The sequence below is a fragment of the Nymphalis io genome, chromosome 17, assembly GCF_905147045.1.
Source record: "Nymphalis io chromosome 17, ilAglIoxx1.1, whole genome shotgun sequence".
NCBI lineage: Eukaryota > Metazoa > Arthropoda > Insecta > Lepidoptera > Nymphalidae > Nymphalis > Nymphalis io.
Window position 1 is genome coordinate 4,485,154 of NC_065904.1, and position 24,263 is coordinate 4,509,416.

A 24,263-nucleotide genomic window follows, 5' to 3' on the forward strand; every position below is an offset into this window, starting at 1 on the left:
TTAGATGAAACTCAAGTGTTTGTCGCAATCACGCTGTAATATTATGTGTAGAGTTGGATGCAACTCGGAGACAAGCCTTACTAATTAAAATTCAAAAGAATTATTCATACATTTTAAACATTAAGTATTTCATTTCGCTGTGTTAAATATGTACTATTTTTACGTTAGGATTTATTTTGTAACAATATTAGCTTAGTATTTTTGTTAAATAGTGATCTCTCTTTCTGTCATTCTTGATCTGATATTCGAAAGAAAAGGACACAGCATTGTTAAACGGCATTGTTAATTTATCAACCACAATAGGTGAGAATAGACTTTGTCAAAGTAGCCATTTGGACAGCCCTGACATTATCTATTTATAAAACTAAAAATGTAGGAGTTTTAACGGAACGCTCATTTTTTTCCTCGATCTTTGTAAATGTTATACCATTATAAAACTTGTATCATAGATAGAACCACGACAGTGAAACAGTAATTGTTATAAACATTATCAAAAATTGTTTTTGACTTATCGTAAATTATATTAAGCAAAGCTAAATCTTTGAACTAAGTTTTGTTTTTTTTTAATAGGTAGGCAGATTGGTACTAATCCACCTGATGGAAAATGGTCACTACTGCCTATAGACATTAATACCGTGTGAAACATTACCAATCCTTAAATATTCAATGCGCCACAAACCTCAGGGGCTAAGCTTTCATGTCTCTTGTGCTTGTATTTACTGGCTCACTACATTACACTCAACCTACAAACCGGAACAGAACAATATTGAGCATTGCTATTTGACGGTGGTAGTAAAGTTTCTCACGCGACGTCTTTTATTAGTACCATTTATTTATAAAAAAAATTAAACGACAAACAGGTAAGAGAAGAACTATTCAAGTAATTGAACTCTCACTAATATATAGTAAGAAAAAGCAAACTACATGTTTCTGTTCGTCGTAACAAATGACCCGATCATATCGTAAACGTTCTTACACTAATTCCATAGACGTATTGACCGTCGAAACTTCGTAATGTATATGGCAGAAAGTTTTAATTAAACATCTTGTATACCCAGTTTATTAATAACGATCACCGTAGCGATACAATTTACAAGAGACGAAAGTATTTTCGTGATAGTACAGGACAGTAAATATATAATCACGTAATCAATCTGTAGATTGAATTTGAAAGTAACATTTATAAAAAATGTGTTACTGGGCATAAGCCTCCTGTTTAAGGAGGAGCTCTGAAGCTTATTCTGCCACGCTGCTCAACTGAACTGTGAGTTGGTATATATGGCACAATGCTTATAATGCCCTTACTGAAATAAAATTATAAGCTATACAAATGAGCATATGACAGCTTATTAGTGCTCAGTCTTAGATTTATGCCAAGGCCTACAAGGTAGCCCGGGGTACCAGGTAACCCAGCCAAACATTATGTATATTTACTCTAAACGCTTCGATTAGGGCGGGGTTTGCTTAAATGTCATAGTGCCTAGATGCTTGAATCTCTAAATAGCCTGGTGGTGGGCTAGCCAGATATGACCGTGCAATCGTCGGTTAAGATTTGTACTCCTAATCATGCTTTGGACTATTGCGGTGATGGTACCGGGACACTGTTATTACATTAAATAGCTTTCAATAATTTATTTTCGAACATAACACGTCTCGACGATGCTTTATATAATTTTCTATCATAAGGAAAGTGTAATCTACTAAAGGTTTATTTGTAAAAGAGACGACGAGATTTATGCAACAATTATGAAGAAATTAGCACATGCGGCTTTACCCGTGTGTGTTTAGTTAGCAATTACCTTAATAAATAAAAAATAAAGCGATATATTTCTAACTTTACCTCATTCTATTCCAAGCTTTTTAACAAGACATGTATAGAAATAAGGTATAGAATAATAAAAAAATTAAAACGTAATTGAAATAACAACATAGAAAATCTTGAAAAAGTTTTATTTGTAATTAAACTTAGGTACTTATATTATGATGTATGATGTAACAGCCTGTGAATGTCCCACTGCTGGGCTAAAGGCCTCCTCTCCTCTTTTTGAGGAGAAGGTTTGGAGCTTATTCCACCACGCTGCTCCAATGCGGGTTGGTGGAATACACATGTGGCAGAATTTCAGTGAAATTAGACACATGCAGGTTTCCTCAAGATGTTTTCCTTCACCGTAAAGCACGAGATGAATTATAATCACAAATTAAGCACATGAAAATTCAGTGGTGCTTGCCCGGGTTTGAACCCACGATCATCGGTTAAGATTCACATGTTCTTACCACTGGGCCATCTCGGCTTATACTATACCTAGTTAAAATAGAAGGTAATCACATGTATTTATGTACCTACATAAACTTGATGGAGTCAACCGATTTTTATGAAATGAAGACGGAACCTTAGAGTTCAATTAATAATGATCCAATTATTTACATTTGTAATTTTTAGTCGTTATAAATATAACCCTCGAACAAACAGACAGATAGAAGAAAATGAAAATAATGATTGTTATGGTTTTAGATTAGACTTGCAATTAGCCATATTAACAATACATATTTATATATTACCTCTCACGTAGAATATTTTTTTGATACAATCGCCTCGAATCGTGAAGAATATTTTATGAGTTCTCTTACATGAGTCATGGAAATCCGAGGTCGTCTGAGATACTGCGACGCCTTAAGCAAATTCTAGATGCCAACGGAATACTACTCAAATATTGATAAGGCAATCTCCCTTTTAAATCACTGCTCAATAAGAGAGGGTCATCTAGTAATTAACTTAAAATATTTGTAAGATGTTTTAATTTTGAAAAGGTTAAATTTAAGTAATGTTTCAATCTAAATAAAAGTTATAAAACACATTACAATTATTCAAGTTTAATTATTTTGTCAAGGATAATTTCATTTCCTCTTTTAAACTTAAAAAGATATATTAATTAAGTCTTAATACTTCAACGGTATACGGTTTGTTAATTGATGACAACTTCATGTGATGATGTGATCATGATCATGAAAGCTAATTGGAGCTTTTGCCGACTGAAGTGTAAGGTTAAGTTACTTAATTGATAATATACAAAACAATTTCTAATTATAATATATAAATAATGGGTATTGACGTAGTTTAAAAAAACTATCAAATTATACCAAGTTACTCACGATATTATACAAGCTTTAAGGGTCCACGGCGCAGTGTTTGTTGGAAGAATAGGTTATATTTCTTACAGTGCCAAAGACCATTAGCGGTGATAACTATTTACCAGCAGGTATCATTTATCTGCCTACCTTCCTGAACCATTAAACAAAAGTTATTTATAAATGTTAAGCTATTCTTACAGAATGTTGAACTTCTAATCGTTACTTCGTCTACATTGATACGGTCTACACGCGATATGTCGACGATTTCTCAAGTGAACAAGAAAATGATACTTAAATGCACGCGATCGCGAGTCGCATGGTTTGAACCATGTAGAGGTGTAAAAATTATTTACACTTCCTAATATTATTTACCCTGAAAATAAACAAATTTGAAAATAAATCAATTTATTTATAAAAATATAAATATATAGATTGTATAAGATATAAAATCATTTTAGCATTCACTTATCTGTTTGGACGGCCGGATTGGGTTTATTTTACAACATAATTAAATGCATTTTGTAAAACAAACTAAATAAAAAAAATGGGCTTAAATATTTATCTAAAGCTACCAATTCCAGTAATTCGTATCTTTTAATGCTAAAATCACAAACCACATTATCGAAATATATTAATAAGGATAAATATTGTAATTATCTAGGATATTATAAATTATTTTTCAGAAGTAATCTTATCTACATAAAACGTTCATCGTTTCAAAACATGCCAGAACATTGATAATATTAAAGCAAGCCAAAGGGAAATTTGCCAATTTCGTTTTACCAGCAGCCTCGGCGTAAGGTCTTTGATAAACAGCAATTAAAGTTCAGGTAAATTAGAAACCTGGAACTCGTCTTCTACTATAGAAATATTAGATAATATCTCCCATCTAAACGTAATATGAAATATTAGATCAATATTACGTTGAAACTATCATTACGAGGGATATAAATTAACGTCAATAAATTAGGTTGAAAATATTTAATGACATTTTGAAATCAATTTTTTGAGTTTTTTGGCTCAATTAACTAGTTTTAATTATCGTATATGTATGTAATGTAATAAATATAGTGTAATAGCCTATATAGTGTAATAGCCTATAAATGTCACTGCTGGGCAAACGCTTTCCTCTCTTCTTAACGGCTGATTTGGAAATAATTCCACCACACTGCTCCCATGCAGATTTCCTCACGATTACAAATTAGGTACATTAAAATTCAATGATGTTTGCACGAGTTCGAACCCGCAATCTGCGGTTAAGATTCCCGTGTTCTATTTTTATGGTTTTAAAAATTTTGCTAAATTTGATAATTTTGCAATTATGATAAAAAAGCATATTAAATACATTATTTTATTATTGCATAACAATTATAACTACAGTTATTCCATTTATTCGTTGGATCTGTTGATCGTTGTATAAATGCAAATGTAATTACAACAATGCTAAACGAATTTCGCCAGCAAGAGGATTACAATTGCACTAGTGAGCGGTTTATTGTAAAATCGATTTTCCAAATTCAACTGTCTCGCAAATCTTTATAATCTAGGTGACAAATTTTCCTATTTCACCTGCACAGCTCGTTGAATGAAATATGACAGAAACGTGAACTGAAATATGCAAGTTTTATTCGAGTGGTTTAATATTCATTCTCTCATTCGCTCATTCGTTTATAAAAATAGAATGTTAAAGTTGAGTTACAATATTGTGCAACATTAATTCTTCGTCCAAGTCCATTATTGCGTCAAATATTTTTATAGAATGCTTGAAGAACATATTTTTAAAATAATATACTGTTATAACTATTAATTAACAATGTTAAAAGTTTAATAAAGTAATTAATCAAACCATTATGGCTATTATGTTTTAATTATATTAAAATATGTTGTGTGAAGCAAAATTGCTTCGTATTAATATCAAATATTTTTATATAAAAACTCAATACAATATTACTCGCGTTAAAAAACATTGAATAGGTAACCACAATCATATTATGTCAATGTATGTAACAAAGCTTAAAAAAAACCATTTCTTCTATTTTTACTATCGGTAAATATCGACTCGTTTCGTAAAATGTTTTTTTGTTTAAACTTACAAATAATGGAACATTCCTTTTATGATCCATTGTTAGCCAATGGTGATGTTTTGAAACAAATTCCGTACCAACGCGTACTAGACATGTAGGAACGTGCACCGAGCAAGAATATAAATTAAGCGAATTGTCGACATCAAACACGTAACGGCTTGTGAGAACAAACCATATGTTATCGTTAGATAATTCAGAGGCATCGGATAAATACCAGCTGTTCTTTAGGTAATCTACAGCTTGCAACAACATACTTTATTACTATATACCGCATGAAACATTGAAAGGATAAAGTATTATGATCAAAATCAAATAATATTATAAATATAATAGAGTACTATTATGATTGATGCCCTGGTGGCCATTCTTATCGGAGGTTACTTAACTGAGTAGGAGATATTATAGTGCTTCAGTATTTACGCAAACACAGATGTACTCTCTATTCCCTTCGTTATCACTATTCGATGGGGCGTCAATTGAAAAACGACAGGAAAGAGTTCCGTAGCATGACTAACGACTTATCGTGCTCTCCGAGACACGGAGACACAGACATCTTTCATACTTCTGGCTTCTACTGACATTTTTTTGACAGAAATACTCACTAACTTTTTTACGCCTGATCCCGGATTTGATTGTAGGATCTCGGGATCTGCAACTATATAAGTAAATCACTAGACAAAGGAAGAATCGATTACTTCGAAACTACATATTTAAAAAACATATTAGGTACCACCTTATTTTGTCTCATTTTAAAATTCGTTTAGTGTCACGAGTACGACGAATTGATTTATCAGAACGAAAGCATTCTAAAATATTCGGTAAACCGTAAATTAAGCGCGACGTATTCGTCAGCAAAATCAGCGTGCGTAACCAAAACATAGTTTGTTAAACCATTCCGATTGTACATCATGCATTCCTTATCTTACGACTTAAATACCAATATCCTACTTTAAATAATATTCTCTTAAAGGTGGCAAACTAAAAAAACATATTTAAAAAATTCCATAAATACTTTAAAGTAAAAGTTTATTCATTTCCATGTTAAGTATACAATAAAATAAAATACATGGATTATTTTGAAGAAAGTTGCCAGTCTTTAAAATGAAATGGTAATTGGTAATTTACAAAAGCGATATGAATTTCCCGGCATAGCATTTGTTGTTATATATAGTATAATATTTATTGCATATAGTAATAGTCAGAATGATAACTAATAATAATTACTGATTGAAATCTACAAATCTATATTTATACATGTAAATAAAATTAACATTTCACTTAGAACAATTGACTCATGCTGTCAAAGTGAATATTTTTAAACATTTTTTTATATAAAAAAATATTGGTTTAAAGACTATTTGATTGTTAAATTGTAATATATAATTAAGCTAGTAAAATTATTAGTCTATTGTTACAGTGAAATCAGAATTCATAATTGTAGATAATTTACTTTTGAATTTACTCTAACTTTTTATAATTTTTTATCGTGTTCACGAAACATAACATGTTCATAAACATATCAAAAATACATTTTATTTAATTATTACACATAATATTCTGGAACTGGAATGAATGCAATAAAACTTTGTGCATGTGTATCATAGTTATATGCTTAAAATACTTTTGCCAATGAGAAATTAAAAAAAAAACGGATAATCGAACAAAAAGTACACGAGAACACAAGTCACTCACACAAATACAAAGTCGCTGAATCATCTTGTATCTAAATAAACTGTTTCTAACTTCAAGACTTTTAATCTTGCTAACGACGAACTTCACCTTTCAATCAAGAGTTTGTAATGTGGTCAAATCAAGCGATCACAGAAGTACTGTTATTCATCCCTCAATTCCCAAGTGTTATTTCAGCATAAGCGTCAAATTCGATGTTTGAACAATGGATGATATGGATCAAACCCCAAGTACAAAGGCCTGGACATGCTCAGGTGCTCTGAAGTAAAGTTGAATCGCCCTCGTCTCAAGATCTCTCGAACCTATGCCGACGTCGCCTTCAAATTTTTTTCTCTTGAATTTAAATCTATATAGAAAAAAATGACCATAAAAATATATCATATATTTTTAAGCCTTAAAATCAATATTTTATAATCTAAGCTAAAAGCTTTTAAACATAAACCTTCTGGCATACGATATTTTCACCTTTGCCCAAAAGACACCGGCAATACAAGGAGGACAAACTAGTCAATAATGGTATTATGGTGACTATGATGTCATTATGTACGTGTTATTGCACTGGCTCTTCAAATTAAAAGTCATAAAAATTGATGTTTGATGGATGATATTCACCAAGACAGACCTGCACAAAGCCTTAGCACAGTAACTTTTGGTCCTTTTTTAATATCGAGCATATATTTTTAATATATGCTCGATATTATCAATAAGAATATGTTATATACTTTAATTTATTATATACTCGTGAAAACTAAATGGAACATCGGAAGCAGATTCTTAAAACTTTCTTTTAACTAGTTTTAAAGACGCCCGGAAATATCTGATGCGAAAACCCCGACGGTTAAAATATTTTTTATTCAATCTAACTTTGTCGTTTGTTTCTCGCGAGCATTTGAGAATATCGATACAATTTTTTTTATTCCGAACGAGCTAATTGAGCCGGCCTTGCGTTTCAATACATCCTTAAACTTGAAAAAAAAAAAATTCTGATCGTGCGAAATCGCGAAGGATTGCTATTATGTTATAAGCGACTTATTTAAATCGAGACGCATACTAATAGCTTTAATCTACTTTACCGTATCTTTTCGCTTATTAGGCATCCGCATCAAATCTGACATCACTAATGCCGTTAGTGATAACACTTGTCGATAATGTAATATAATGAAAGCTCCGTGACCTACTTACCATAATAATGGAACATTTTCATCAAATTATTTAGCATGATTTCAGGTCGAAATTATTTAAGATTAGTTTGGATTTAGTCCGCCCGCGACTTTGCTTCCATATTAGGTGGGTAGGTATTTTAGGTCAGGACTGTCCTTAATCCAACTCTGTAGCCCCTGACAACGTGTGTTCTACACACGGTGTTAGGTAAGAAGTGAAAACTTAACAAAAAAAAATATAACACGGTATAATAATAATAATAATATCCTAGAACATTATTCACACACGGCCATCTGATCACAAACTAAGCAGAGCTTGTACTATGGAATCCAGACAACTGATATACTACAAATACTACTTTTCTTTTGTAAATACATACTTATATAGATAATTACACCCAAACTCAGAACAAACAGACATGATCATGCACACAATTTTTTTTTTTTTTTTTTATAGAATAGGAAGGCGGACGAGCATATGGGCCACCTGATGGTAAGTGGTCACCAACGCTCTTAGACATTAGCATTGTAAGAAATGTCAACCATCGCTTACATATCCAATGCGCCACCAACCTTGGGAACTAAGATTTTATGTCCCTTGTGCCTGTAATTACACTGGCTCACTCACCCTTCAAACCGGAACACAACAATACCAAGTATTGCTGTTTTGCGGTAGAATATCTGATGAGTGGGTGGTACCTACCCAGACGAGCTTGCACAAAGCCCTACCTGATGTCTGTCCTGGGTGGTAATCGAACCCACAACCAACGCCAACCGGGCCAGCTATTGTGTTTTGTCTTGCTTTATAGTCAATTTCGTTACTGAAATGTACATCTTTAAAATATATTAATCTTTAAAAACATACACAAATAACAGAATAATATTTTAAAGGTACCGACACACGTCACGACATGTATATAATTCAAAACATTCCTAATTAAAAACAATCCCGATTGTTAGGGCACCGAAACAATAGGACTGTGCAAAAAATTTTAAACCATCGTATGAATTAAAATAGATGTACTTATGCATTTTTTTTTAATAATTTATAATAGTTAAAACGTTACGAATCCCCGAGCTTTATGTTCAAATCCCTGATCGAATCACCAAAGTTAATTGATTTTTCCGGTCAGAAAAGCATCAGTACTCATAGGATGTTGCCACTCTTGACCCTCAGAAATCACACAAAGCTGTGGCTTTTGCGCTTGTTCTGGTTTTATCAAATTGCCGTCCCGTTGAACTATGATAGCAAGGAAATAGAGCGCACCCGTGTTTGCGCGCAATACTAATATACTATAATCCAACCTGTGTAAGTTATCCTTTGTCGCCGTGGCCGAAGTTCAGTAAGTCATAGAATTGTAATTCTTGTCTTTTAAATAAACTGATATTATTTTAAAACAACAGTAGCAAAACCTATGAATGTCCCACAGGCTAGACTAAGAATTCGTCTCCTTTTTTTTGTTGAGAAGAAATTTGGAGCTGATTCCACCACGCCGTTCCAATGCGGGTTGGTGAAATATACATGTGGTAGAATACCAGTAAAGTTAAACGTGCAGGTTACCTCACTATGTTTTTCTTCACCGTCAAGCACGAGTTGTTTTACGATGTTTTTTTGAGAATTATAATCACAAATTAAGCACATTAAAATTCAGTGGTGCTCGCCCGGTTGGAACCCACGATCATCGGTTAAGATTCACACGTTCCAACCACTAGGCCATCTCGGATTTATTTTGTGTTGGCTGTATAACAAACAAGAAAACATAATAAACTATATTGGTTCCATAGAAAATTACCATTAAGTGCGCCATTACAAATATAAAGTGGGTCATTATTTTAATCACGAAAGCAGTTTAAACACCTTTATGATGACAATGGTCAATAGCTGCATAGCATATCATTCGTTTCAGCATCATTTATTTCCATATAATTACAAAATGCACTACCATTAGCGGATATTTGCAGGCATATAATGTTGCCAGTATTTATATTTTTGAAGAGGTTTTAGTTCTTAAATATTCAAATTTAAAAAAGGACATGAATAGTAATAGGGATTTTCGCAAATTTATCTGCTAAAACATATTTTCTTTTGCTGTGCTTGAGCTTGGAGAGTGAGTGTCTGGGTAACTACAGCGTAAGAGATTATATACCAACTCAGATCTCATGTTTTACCGAATATTATAGCGAACAATTTATACTTAAACCACTACGCTTTAAAATTTCGCGATGGATATTTAAAAATATATTTTTTTATTTTATTATTTTAGCAAGTTAAGACTAACCCAAATGTTCTACAAATTAACATATATTTACTTTTAGTTAAATTTACCTATGACATAAAGTTAATAATCAATAATAGGACTCAAATATTCAAAACAGGGCAAAATGATATTTCAAATTATTCAAATATAATAAATAATTTGGTGCAACCCTTGTACGAAATCTGCGTGGCTTCGATTATATCTATACATTTGCGTTATATGGGGAATCCAATCTAGCGTGGGTTTAATATAATGATTTCCCCGCTGAGCAGTAAATATCTGCCGTATAAAATTATCGAATAAAACAATAGTCAAATTGTAATCACATTTCGACACGTATATTGAACCAAAACTAACGTTAATCATTTAAATTCGATTGCAATAAGCAATCATATAATTTATATGTAAATATAATAACATGATGGTTGTAGATACCGTTTGTGCATCGTCTCCTCAGGTACCACTCATTCCAAGGATGAACATAATATATATACAGGCACATGGAACATAACATCTTAGTTCGCATGATTACTTACGAATGTATCGTATATTGCCTGTGAAAATCACTTACCATTAAGAGACCAATTTACTCTCCGCCTGCCTATTATAAAATTAAATAAAAATATATTTATTTAAAAATTTCTATAAACATTATATACAATGAATTGTATACAATTCCAAATATTATTAGCTGCATTTTAAAATTTGGGTACACGTAATAAGATATTATATAATTACGTTTAATTCAATAAAATTAAAATTTATTTTTATATAAACTCAATACTCAGAGGTGTTTCCCCGTATTTGAATCCACAGTCTTCAATTGAATTAACGAGTTCTAACCACTGAGCTGTCATCGTGTTTCGTAGTAATATTTTCAAATATCACCTTTACAAGCGGCCCACAGCCTCCGTCGAACTCTTAAAAACTAATTATGAATATGGGACGCTGCAAATCTTGAATGAATGGTCCTCATATATCTCTTGAAATTAATTGGAGATGTTGGGAACACAACCTTTGTAGTAAGAGCAGTTCTTTACATGTCTAAGAATGTGAATTAATCCGACCCCAATATGTTGTAACGTAAAGTAAGTAAAGTAACAGCCTGTGAATATCCCACTGCTAGGCTAAGGTTTGGATGGAGGAAGGTTTGGAGCTTATTCCACCACGCTGCTCCAATGTGGGTTGGTGAAATACGCATGTGGCAGAATTTCAGTGAAATTAGACACATGCAGGTTTCCTCGCGATGTATTCCTTCACCATCAAGCACAAGATGAACTATAAAAACAAATTAAGCACATGAAAAATCAGTGATGTTTGCTCGGTTTGAACCCACGATCATCGGTTAAGATCTAAGCCATCTCGGCTTTTTGTTGTGTGATAACAATAAAAGTAACAATCTGTTTGTTTCCCACTGCTGGACTAAGGTCTCTTCACGAAGCTTAAATTTGAGGTTATGAATACATCAAGCACGAGATAAATTTTAAACCTTTAATCTTAGGTTAAGTTTTACGGGTTCGAAGTGGGCCATCTCGACTCCCAATGTGATACAAATTATATATATTTAATAGCAATCGTTGTTAGCGATTCTTTGAAATACCTAATCGAACTATTTTACTGGTGCCGACGTCTAGCACGGAAGTAGCACAAGACTGATGCCGTTGCTCACGTTCACGATTTCCGCTCGGGTCAGCTATTTGTATTTTCTATGACCAGTATTAGTCTTTTTCTATATAAGAAGATATCTTAATATTTAATGCAGGCACGACGAACGTAACATCTTAGTTCCCAAGGTTCGGTGGTGCATAGGCAATGGTTAATATTTCTTACAATGCCAATGTCAATGGGTGGTGGTGTCCACTTACCATCAAGTAACCCATTTGGCCATCCGCCTACCTATTCTATAAAATGAAAATATATATATATTAACGCCCGATAAAAAAAAAACTAGTTTAATGTTAAGATTACGTTTCTATAAGGTTCAGAAGGTCAGATAGACCTCGGTTTCTATAAGTAGACCCTGGCAACATCCGAGATTATAATGTATAAAAAAATATAACCATATCTTCCAGCTTTTTTTTATTATGAAGATAAGTTTTTAAAATATCCCACCCAATTTTGTTGCCTTCACTGGTGACAATAAAAATAACGTTTTCGCCCAGAGTGTCGAAATAGTGATGCAATGGGGAAACGCGGCTAGCATTCTTGCCACCATTCCACGCTACTATGACTTATTCGGACGCTATTTTTAATTTTGATCTGTTTATATTTATTAAGTCGTCAGTGAAGAATGGTTTTGTTCTTAAGAAATTTTAAACGACTTTTAAAAAAATGGTCCAGTAACCTCGTCACAATAAATCTTGTTAAAATCATAATATTTAAATGTGATGAGATGTCATTATTCGAATATGAAACTATTTTATCTGAAAGTTCAAGGACACAATGTGAAATAAAAGTTCAACTAATGCAGAAATACATAGCTTGTTTCTTTCATAGGAGCGTTGTATTCAGTGTACTCTCGAATTTCACTTTACATATTGTTCCATTATGTAAAAGGTTGAAAAGCAAACCTACACCGACCGGAAACTTAATTTTCAACACAATGCTCAAAGCCCAATTGACGTCTACGCCAGTCTAAGTAATACCGTAAATACTGAAATGCCAATTTGACTGTACAAAACTGCTACAAAAAAAAATGTAACCAAACTTCGGACTGCAGCTGAGAACTCCCAAAAAAAAATCCAAAAACTTCTTATCAGCCCAGTGTTTTAACCCAGGGTTTTCCGATCTGCAATCTTATAACGCTTTATTTAATGTATAATTCTGTTATATATGTATTTTTCTATCAATAACATGTATTGCAACTACAAATTCTTTTCTCAATTAATTTTTACCTTTACATAATGAAATAAATGTCAATAAACAAGTGTGAATGACCTAATCAATGTTCAACTTTTATAATATGTTAATTTTTTATAGCTATTTAAACTCTTATAACGCAAGTAACTCTTGCGTCGGCGACACGTTTTTGAATACTCATGTGTTCCCACCAAACTAAACTATGCGCCCGTAACCTACTTTTATTGTTTGAATAGCTTATTGTACCGGAATTATATCGTGGTACGGAAGTAGCGAATATTTTTGTAGGTAATTTGTCAACAATTGTAACTGGGACGGTGGGCGATTCGTTGACGGCTCCAGTAAAGGTCAACCCGACCTCCTTGACATTACCGTCGAAGCGGGGTTGAAAGTATTGAATGTTATTATTACGCTATTTTATAGCATGAGCGATATATTTTTAGAAGCGTGTTTCGATCTTTTTGCATAGTTTTATTTTCTTTACTTGGTCCGATAAATTCTAACCTTTTCCAGTGGTTAAATAAAAACAGTTTTATCATGATTCGAAATTTCAAATTTAATGCTATCTAAAAGACGAAGTTGTAAGACTACGTTATTACGGACATCTACTTAGATTACTCCTTAGACGATTACGTAAAAATACGTATAACCAGCAGAGTTGCAATTTCAAAAAACTATTATAATGATTTTAATCAGCAAATATTTAGGGTGTACCTTTCACTAAATAAAAATAAATTAATTTAAGGTAAACTGCAACTGTAAATATTTAAATTGGTTACTGTTAGACATAAGTATTCCAAGTTTGGAATTGGAAAATTTGTAGGAATCATAATCTTAAAGAAATTAGGACGTCGGACATTGATGATTGAGATCTACTTGATGGTATGTCAATGTGCAAGCTCGTCTGGGTGGGTACCACCCACACATTTCATAGCTAAACAGTAAAACTTAGTATTGTTGTGTTTCAGATTAAAGAGTGAGTAAGCCAGAGTAATTCCAGTTACAAAGGACATAATTCATTAATTCCCAAGGTTGTTGAAATATTGGCTATGTATTCATTTTCTTACAGTGCCAGCTTGTATAGCTACCGATATATATATGTCACTAGGTGGCACAATACCAATTTCTATATACCACCTACCATTAGGTGGCTCAATAGCCAGTCTGCTTTTCTATTATAAATATTTAGAAAATGTAGCGAGATCATTTTCGTCTTGATATTGATAATTAATTAAGACTTATAATTGTCAATAAGTGTACCAACAAATGAATGAGATTCTTCAATCTATTTAATAAATATTTTAAAAACTATTATTATAGATATAATTTATTAAAAAAACATAAACCTTATTAACACAATAATTACAGTAACAGCCTATTAATGTCCCACTGCTGGGCTGAGGCCCCCTCTCCCTTTTGAGGAGAAGGATTGGAGCTTATTCCACCACGCTGCTCCAATGCAGATTAGTAGAATACACAGGTGGCATAATTTCAATGAAATTAGACACATGCAGGTTTCCTCAGGATGTTTTCCTTCATCGTCAAGCACGAGATGAATTATAAACACAAATTAAGCACATGAAAATTCAGTGGGCCATGTCGGCTACACAATAATTAAGTAAATATATACTGAGCTTACATCAAAAACCTAGTTTGAACTTAGACAACGTCACCTGGCCTTTAAGCCGATGATAGGGTCTTACAACTATATTTTTTCGTTAAAATACTTTTTATTACACGTTAAAACTATAATGCATGCTTCCTTATTAACCCTTGGCCTTTTAAGGATAAAGATTTATAAGTAAGGACATCTTATGATTCACGGTGAGATTAGTCTTGTGACTTAAATTGTATTTACATTTTAAAGGACTTTACTTTTATCAGATTTTTTATTTACAAAAAATATTCTTATTTACTTATGTTTTTGCAATAATAATACTGTTTCTGTAATTTTAATTTATAATATTGTTTCATTTTGCATTTCACTTGCAATACAGTTCTGAAACCTAAAAATATTAACGAAAATATATTAATATTTCCGAAAAAGAATTAACTTTGAAATTCATAGCGAATTAGGAATTACTCTGTATTTGTTTGTATAATATAAACTGAAATTAAAAAAAAACAAACCATACAATTTTAAAATAAAGTTAAATTCTAGTACTTATAACATTTCGTATTGAAACCGTATTTTTATTCACGATTGCTGCCCACTCATCCCTATAATACTCGACATCAAATGTATCGAAATTTGTAGTGTTCTCGGAGATCGCCACAATCATATTGTGTTTCGGTTTGATGAGAATAGCTGGAGAGCTTTCACGAGTACACTTCTCTTCAGACGCTTGTATCTTGACCTAAAGCCATCTGGTGTTTCTCAGAATAGGTTCAACGTTACAGTTTAAACTATACTAAAGCGTAATTGTTATCTTTAAGCATATTACGTTATATATGAGCTATTAATACAATATATTATTTGTTAGTCTAAATGTATAATCATTGTATATGCAATCTGTTACGTTTATAACATATTTTTATGCTTATTAACTTTTCTCGTTATGATTATAGTTACTAAAATATATAATAGCTTTTAAAAAAATAGGTTCTTTTGTGGACAACGCCCGGTAATTATTCATGTTGCCAGAACAAAAATTAAAATTATTAAAAATAAACTAAATTTACAAACAATGGAAAAAAAGTTTTAAAATCTTAGATGATTACATATTACAATTTGAATAAATATTTAATCTGTTAATTATTTTCCATAGGGCAAAACCTACATACGAGTACGTAAAGTTTATTAGGATTCATAAAATATGCACCTACACGCCGCACGTTGAACGGGACTAATTAACCCCAAACTTATTCAAAATTCAAACATATGTAATACTAATAACAGCAATGTTTATGTTGTTGGAATTAAACATTACGAGCCGAGTTGGCCTAATATCGTAGAAAGTGATCGACGTAAGTCTTAATCGGAGCTAGTGGGATCAAATCCGAGTTTCGTTATTGTTTATTCGTGAATTTTAAATTTAATTTGTGCTCCGCGGTCGACGGTGTGCAAAACCTAATGGGTATTATGCAATACTGCCCTACCTATGTCTAACCTGCAAGGTTATCGATATCCTTAACAGGAAAAGATTTTGCCCAGCCGTGGGATACCCATTTAGTTATGTAACAACAAACTTTTTCTTCAAAGTAGTAGTAGAGCGCCTGTAGATATAATTCGTATTATTATGAAATTGCTAATATTATATATAAAATTGACTGTTTAACGCAAGTACTGCTGAAAATTGCATAAAGCAAGTACTGTTTGAAATATTACAGCTGTCTTAACACAGCTAGAGTACGTAAATTTTACACGTTGTATAATATTTTAATGTCATGAAGTAATTTGGTGTTTATATATCATTTCAGTAAAGGTATCTAACACCGGATTTATATAGCTTCCAATCCCATTTTTTCGAAACTATTATTTTTTCAATTTTAATATTATTTATTCAATTAAACTATGTGCGAATGATGAATGATGGAAGCGAATGGATCAAATTCTGCGACTGAATTTGAAACTAATTTAACCGAAAGTTTGTTCAAATTTTTGAGTGCTGGTGATACACAATCTAATATTCTGTTTTAGAAAAGTTTATTTTATTTATTTTAAATATACGAATATTCTGTATGTATGCATAATAAATAAAATCGTTACAGAAATTTTTGTTCGTAGCATATTCTATCCTGAAAGATAAATGGAGGACTTTCATAATGCCTTCTACGTGACCGTTTTAAAAAGATAGGGATATGAAATGGCAACAAAATTTATATGTTAGCTATGTTTCTATCTCAGTTTTATCGTTGATGCACTTTCTACCCATTATTTTTTGAAGGCGCTGATCCTAAAGTTTTCTGCAAATAGAATTCTATTCAATGATAGACTTAATTTTGTAATGGCTAATTAAAAATTATCTATATTTTTTCAAATCATATGCATACAATATAATCAATCTCTAATTTATATCTATTTCATTTGACAATTAATTCTGTCATCGTTTTTTTTTTTTTTTTTTGAGAAAAGGTATATGTATTCTTTATTTACCAGCAAAGGTATAAATAGCTAATACATCAGTATTCAAATATTAAAATTGATAAGTAAGGTAAATAACATTTTAACAGGAACAATTTTGTTTTAGAATACGTCAATTGTACAATAAACAGTGATATATATTATAAAACTTTATAAGAGCAGTTAAAACAAGCTGCAGGCGATTAGAAGTGAAACTATCAAGAAATTTTGTTATTAAAATATATCGAGATTACGATTACGTACTGTTATTATAAATAATTCTATAATATAAAATGAAATAATCATAATCATGTCTATGTCTCAGTATAATAACATGTCATTTGTATATAATTTGCATTTGCAAATGAATTAAATTAAATTTTTATAATTTGTTTTAAATCCAACATAAATGTTGTATAATTTTTTTTATTTACGTCATTGTTACATAATTAACTTGTTATTTTAACACGTCAGAATGTTGTCTGGGAAAGATATTAACGTAAAAATGTAAAAAAAGTGTTGTTCTACAATAATTTAGTTCATTATTTAGTCTGTGGTCAATTGTTACTGAAATAATCACATATTTTACAAAGATCGTTATTTTTTAAATGAACTACTATTTATAGATACCATTAAACTTTCCTATGTTTGAACTTCCTGATTGATGTGATTGACGTATAACGAAATTTATATTAATATTTATTATCAGACCAGTGTTATCACTCAATAGATATCCGGGTCACATTAGTCCTAGACATGAGCAATCACCCGTAATTCACTGCATAACTAATCACTACTGTTCTCGCGTACATCATTAAGCAATCAATTAATTACGCCCGAATAATTATGGCATTTAAATTGCATAAATAGTTGAAATCCGCTTACACATTTTTGATTTGTTGAACTAACGCGTTATCAAATACAAAAAATATAAAGCCTTATAAGTTAAATACTTATGAAATGACATTTATTTATATTTAATATTACCAAATTTTTAATAAATATATTTTTAGCCAGTTCAAGTAAAGTGTAGCGTGGTAACCGAGAACAAGCTTTTACTATTTACATACTCGTATATAAATAATTACCATAATTGAATTCAGTGTATACATGCATTAGTATTATAGTCTTTATAATACACACTTACAATTTTCTTATCATAATAAAACAAAAATACCCAACTATCATTGTATTATGATTTATTGTAATTATAATAAAATAATTGTAACAAAGGAAAAGAAATTAACCCACTAATGAAATAACTATATTAATTAGAAAATTATAAAATGAATGAAAGAATGATTAATTATTATAGAATGTTATAGACACAAGTTTTAAACGGTAATATAAAAGTAAAAAATGAACTTGATACTTTCTACGAAGTCATTAGTCATCTGATTTCTCGTCAACGATTTCGGAGAAATCCTGTGAGTTGCTTACTCATTGAAATAGACTCGATTATAGATTTTTTAGTTTATAATATTACAATACACAAGATATCTGTCCGCTATTTTCGTTCGAGTGAACGCTGAATTTTTAACTTTTTATTAACACTTAGGACTATTTCATGAATTTAATTTTTATATAATTGTTTTGCTTATTAACGGAATGCGTGCAAACATAGACAACATTTCTTAATTTTAATTTTCGGCCTCGACAATACTACATACGTTTTAAAAGATAAAATAAATTATAATATAACTGAGCGATGAAACAGTCCACTAAATTATTAGATACTGAGTTTTCATGAGTTTGTTTTGTTTATTTAATCATCTAGTACTCGGCCGTGAAGTAAATTTAAAAACCACTGAAAACGACATGTCTACACCAACCCTTCTCGTTAATAGGGGAGGAACCCTGTGGTCGGCAGTGATATTTAGAGACAATTGGTCATTTACCATTAAAGATCTTGACGTAAAAACAAACGAACGAGATAATAATATTAACTTATAAACACAATGATTATTTTATTTAAGAATTTAAAACTAACATCAACTATGTTTAAAAGCTTACAAAATAATATATCTGGCTTTTATCTATCTTTATTAAAAGCATCTATCGTAAATTGATAATAGATAAAAACTGTTGGTTTTAATATTAAATTTAGATCTCCCTCGGTTTCAGACATAAATATTTGTGGGAAGCATTAACGTTAACCGTCCACCGATTACGAAGCGCCAAAGCAAATAGCGAAATTTTTATAAAATACATTAAGCTCATGACTTTGTGACTTATCTATCTATCTGTATGTCTATAGTCACGAGATATATATGTTTTCTAACTATTGATTTAATAAAACAGTTTTTTTTTTTTTTTAATTTTAAATATAATAACAAATAGTAGATCACTATTTGTTATTAGAAGGAAAAAACTTAACCACCGAGAAAAATTACATACTATCTAATTTCTCCATTATCGAATTAAAACATATAAAAATAGTAATTATTAATAATAAAAATATAATTCAACTATTTAAAGTTTCCAATGGTCAATAAACCTTAGAAATCATTTAATAATAACTATATTGTTGAATTATAATTGATTACAGATTTAATTTTATTACTAGATACCTTTTGTAAGAGCTAATAAAATTATATAGAACGTAATTTGAGAATTGATATTGATGGCCCAGTGAATGAAACACTTGAGTCCTTAACGAAGATCGCAGATAATAATCTCAGCCAGTACCACTGAGTTTTCATGTGCTTAATTTGCGTTTATAACTCATTTTCATGCTCGGTGGCGAAGGAAAACATTCTAAGTGTAATGCAGCCACATGTATACAACCCAGCACAAGGACGTACCATCTTAGTTCCCAAAGTTCATAGCGCATTGATGATGTTACGTTAATATATCTAAGAGTGCCAATGTCTGGGCGGTGTTGACCATTCACCATCAGAAGGCCAAAAAATATCTACCCGAAACGGTGCTATTTTTTTTTTTTTTTATAGTATAGGAAGGCGGACGAGCATATGGGCCACCTGATGGTAAGTGGTCACCAAACGCCCTTAGACATTGGCAATGTAAGAAATGTTAACCATCGCTTACATCACCAATGCGCCACCAACCTTGGGAACTAAGATGTTATGTCCCTTGTGCCTGTAATTACACTGGCTCACTCACCCTTCAAACCGGAACACAACAATACCAAGTACTGCTGTTTTGCGGTAAAATATCTGATGAGTGGGTGGTACCTACCCAGACGAGCTTGCACAAAGCTCTACCACCAGTAGCTAGAGTTTTAACAAAATATATGAAGTAGTATATTTAATATTCATCAACTGAACTGTCTTTATTATTATTAGGATAATAATGGATTCAATTTGAAATCTAATTTGGATTCATAATTTTGAAGATAAATTGTAACTGTAACGCAAATGTTAGACTCAGCATATTTATGACAAAAGACATATTCATTCATTGACGTTACGACTAATTTTAATAATGGCAACATTCATAAACGGATATTGGAATTTGTGATTAGATACTGGTCCCATTTAATGACAGTAATTTAAAATTTTATAGAGCCTAAACCAAAATATGTGACTGGATCATAAATAACAAGGATAACTGCTAATTTGATTGATTTTCTTATTGTCTGCAAATTATATCTTTTCCTTAAATAAATACAAATAAAAATTAAAGTTTTAAAATAATTGTTACAGATAATAATTTATTTTTAATTTTATTACATAAAGCAAAGATATAAATCATTGCAGCCTTTTATTTTAAAATATATGTTTAAATAATATTTACAACATCTTAAAATGATTGCGCATTTACATATTAATGCATCATATGAAGAGCGCCAAATTAAGGTTAATTAAATGCAATTAGGATTTATGTCTGCTTATTAATAAGTGAATAAAACCGAGTCAAATGTATTTCACTATTTTCTATATAAATAAAAATATTTAAGAATTGGTAATAATAAAAATATTATTACCAATTCTTAATGTTTACAAAAATTTCAAACACTAATATATAATGCTACACAAATTCTGAATAGATTATCAATTGAATTTATAATTCAGGGCTATCTTTTGTTTAGAAAATAAACCTGAAAATAGAATAGACGATCCGCACAACGGAAACATAATTATTGCTCTCCTACTCTTAAAGTAGCTCGTTATTCTTCCAACGCAGTATGAATAAAATGCTACACAAAGGCACTGCGCTAAACCCGCTGACGTGGTTGACATGAGCTTTAGCATTGCATTTAAGCCTGATTTACGTGTTTTTGCGCGCTACTTACCCGTATTTTCTAATTACCCACGTTATATCTCGTAAAATAATGCGACATAGACTTTTTAAGAGTTCAATCACAATGAGATTTGACCTATTTTCTATAACTAAATATATTATCACTTTTTGTGCTATGTATGTAAAGATTTTCTACTTAAAAGCATTCATTGTTATAAAGGTATATTACCGTACCTTTCATTAATATAAGTTTGACGCTTACCTTTCTTTCTTCTTATAATAAATAAACATTTGGGGTAATTTTCATGTTTACATACCGTAACAGCCTGTGAATGTCCCACTGCTGGGCTAAAGGCCTCCTCTCCTCTTTTTGAGGAGAAGGTTTGGAGCTTATTCCACCACGCTGCTCCAATGCGGGTTGGTAGAATTCACATGTGGCAGAATTTCAGTGAAATTAGACACATGCAGGTTTCCTCACGATGTTTTCCTTCACCGTAAAGCACGAGATGAATTATAATCACAAATTAAGCACATGAAAATTCAGTGGTGCTTGCCCGGGTTTGAACCCACGATCATCGGTTAAGATTCACGCGTTCTTACCACAGGGCCAACTCGGCTTTTTACATATAACGGTTTAAATACAATGCATGTCAAAAATGTTTTAACAAAATTAACATGTGTATTAAAAATGTAATTATAACTAGCATTAAAAAAAAACACCTCTTGACAACGGAATTTTTGTGGAAATATTTCTGGCGTATTGTGTAAAATTACCGTCATTTACTTCATTTCGAGCACAATGCGGAAAGTGGCTGACCGGTAAAAACATTTGGTATAATACCGCTGTTAGCTAGCTTAAACATAATGATTTTATTTATGACCTCTACTTTGAAAAATAAGCCCGTAAATAGTAAAGAATTCTCGGGCATTGATCAGGTACGACTAGTTACTCCAATATTACGTCGTCTTAAATTAATACAATGACGCTACAACATACCAATGGCAATATATTACTCGTTGGTCTAAGAGGTTAGATATAAAGCCGTATATTTTTGCTTAATTCTTTATTAATAAAATATACCATTTTCTTTTTTCAGGTTCTACTGGGATCTATGTATGTTATTGTTACTGGTGGCCAACCTCATCATTCTTCCCGTCGCTATCTCCTTCTTCAACGACGATCTTAGCACACGATGGATAGCGTTTAATTGTCTATCAGACACAATATTTCTTATAGATATCGTTGTTAATTTTAGAACAGGTGAGTTTGCTTTAGTAGAATTTCTCAAAATTTTCGGAAGTATTTATGGAGAGAATAACTTTGAAATATTAAATGATGGTTTGTTTTCTTTTCAGGAATAATGCAGCAAGATAACGCAGAACAAGTAATATTAGATCCAAAGTTAATAGCGAAGCACTATTTGAGGACATGGTTCTTCCTTGACCTCATCTCTAGTATACCACTAGATTACATATTCCTTATCTTCAATCAGGTAAACGTACGTTGCAATTTGGCCGTGTTCCTATTACTAGTTTTAAACTGTCTTTTATGTTTTTTGATTCTGTTTCAGCTTGGGTGTTATTTAGTTTATAGCGAATTTTTTATTTTATTTTTGATTTTATTTTGTTTCTCATTGTGATTTTTACCCAACTGCCACAAGAACGTTCAACGCGCCATCGTGTTCGGTTTAATATCTTGTATGTTAAGGGTTTCTGTGAAACCTTGCAAAGGTTTGATTGCAGCACATTAGTTACATCTTCGATTTTCTTTTTACACTTTCACAATTATTTAAATCTATCAGCACGAAATTTATCGTCCGCAACCCATATATATCTGGTTCTATCTTATTCTTCTTCGCCTTACCGCTAATATCTTTAGGTAACTTGTATCGTATGAGATACTGATATTTTTCTAAGGTTTATGGCTTTTAATAAGCATAATTTCAACTTTGTGCACAATCTGTTCTAAAAAATCTTCAACTGCACTATTTTCTTCTAAATACTACTTGCCAAAAAATGGCTATTGATTTGCACGTTAATAAAGTCTTTATATCCATCTTTTTATTCTTTAAAGCTCACTTTGTCGACAGCATGACTTGTTATATAGCGTTATTTTGTCAGCCATGATTTAAGCTTTTTTTTATTTATATTCTTAATCAGCACGTATAATAATTACATTTTATTTAATTATTCTGCCATAATATGCAACACGACCAAATTGTAATATTTATACTTACTTATATTATTACTAATATTTAAATATTTATAGAAGAAATAATGAAAGTTCAACGAACTGTATATAAAACTTTATGAATACTATGTTTATAGATACTATGTATATGCAGAACTATATAATGTTATTCAGAATATATAATAGGACAAGCTTTACTAATATTTTAATAACATTTAAATCCTTTTAATGTTTTTATACAATTTTTGAAAACATAATTATTATATGCAAAATACAATGCTTAGGCACTTTTCTTTGGCTGATGTATTTTGAAGCTATCAATTTGACAAGTATGCATGCTTGTACACTTCTATTGTTAAATAAAGTTAGGCATTGAGTACTGGTTACTTAGATTAGAGTCACAAGAACATTGTGTATGGTAGTAGGCACTATTATAATATGACGTGGTTATATTTACAGGATTTTAGTGAAAGCTTTCAAATTCTTCACGCCGGTCGTGCCCTAAGGATACTACGGTTAGCAAAACTTTTATCGCTGGTTCGACTGCTCAGACTTTCCAGGCTCGTCCGATATGTATCACAATGGGAGGAAGTATATGTAAGCCATAATTTCCTCTTGCTACCATTT

General features: G+C 31.4%; 1 protein-coding gene across 9 annotated transcripts in view; it reads left to right on the top strand.

The window, feature by feature from the left end:
* Positions 1-24,263, top strand: part of LOC126775077 (potassium/sodium hyperpolarization-activated cyclic nucleotide-gated channel 2) — a 246,944-nt gene that overhangs the window by 216,836 nt on the left and 5,845 nt on the right. For 7 of the 9 annotated variants that reach the window (XM_050496819.1, XM_050496821.1, XM_050496826.1 and 4 more), the window contains 3 exons: positions 22,543-22,706; positions 22,802-22,944; positions 24,096-24,233. In XM_050496819.1, coding sequence (XP_050352776.1) covers positions 22,543-22,706; positions 22,802-22,944; positions 24,096-24,233 — 445 coding nt within the window. The remainder of the gene's footprint in view (positions 1-22,542; positions 22,707-22,801; positions 22,945-24,095; positions 24,234-24,263) is intronic. The other 2 variants (XM_050496820.1, XM_050496822.1) reach the window with 1 other exon arrangement.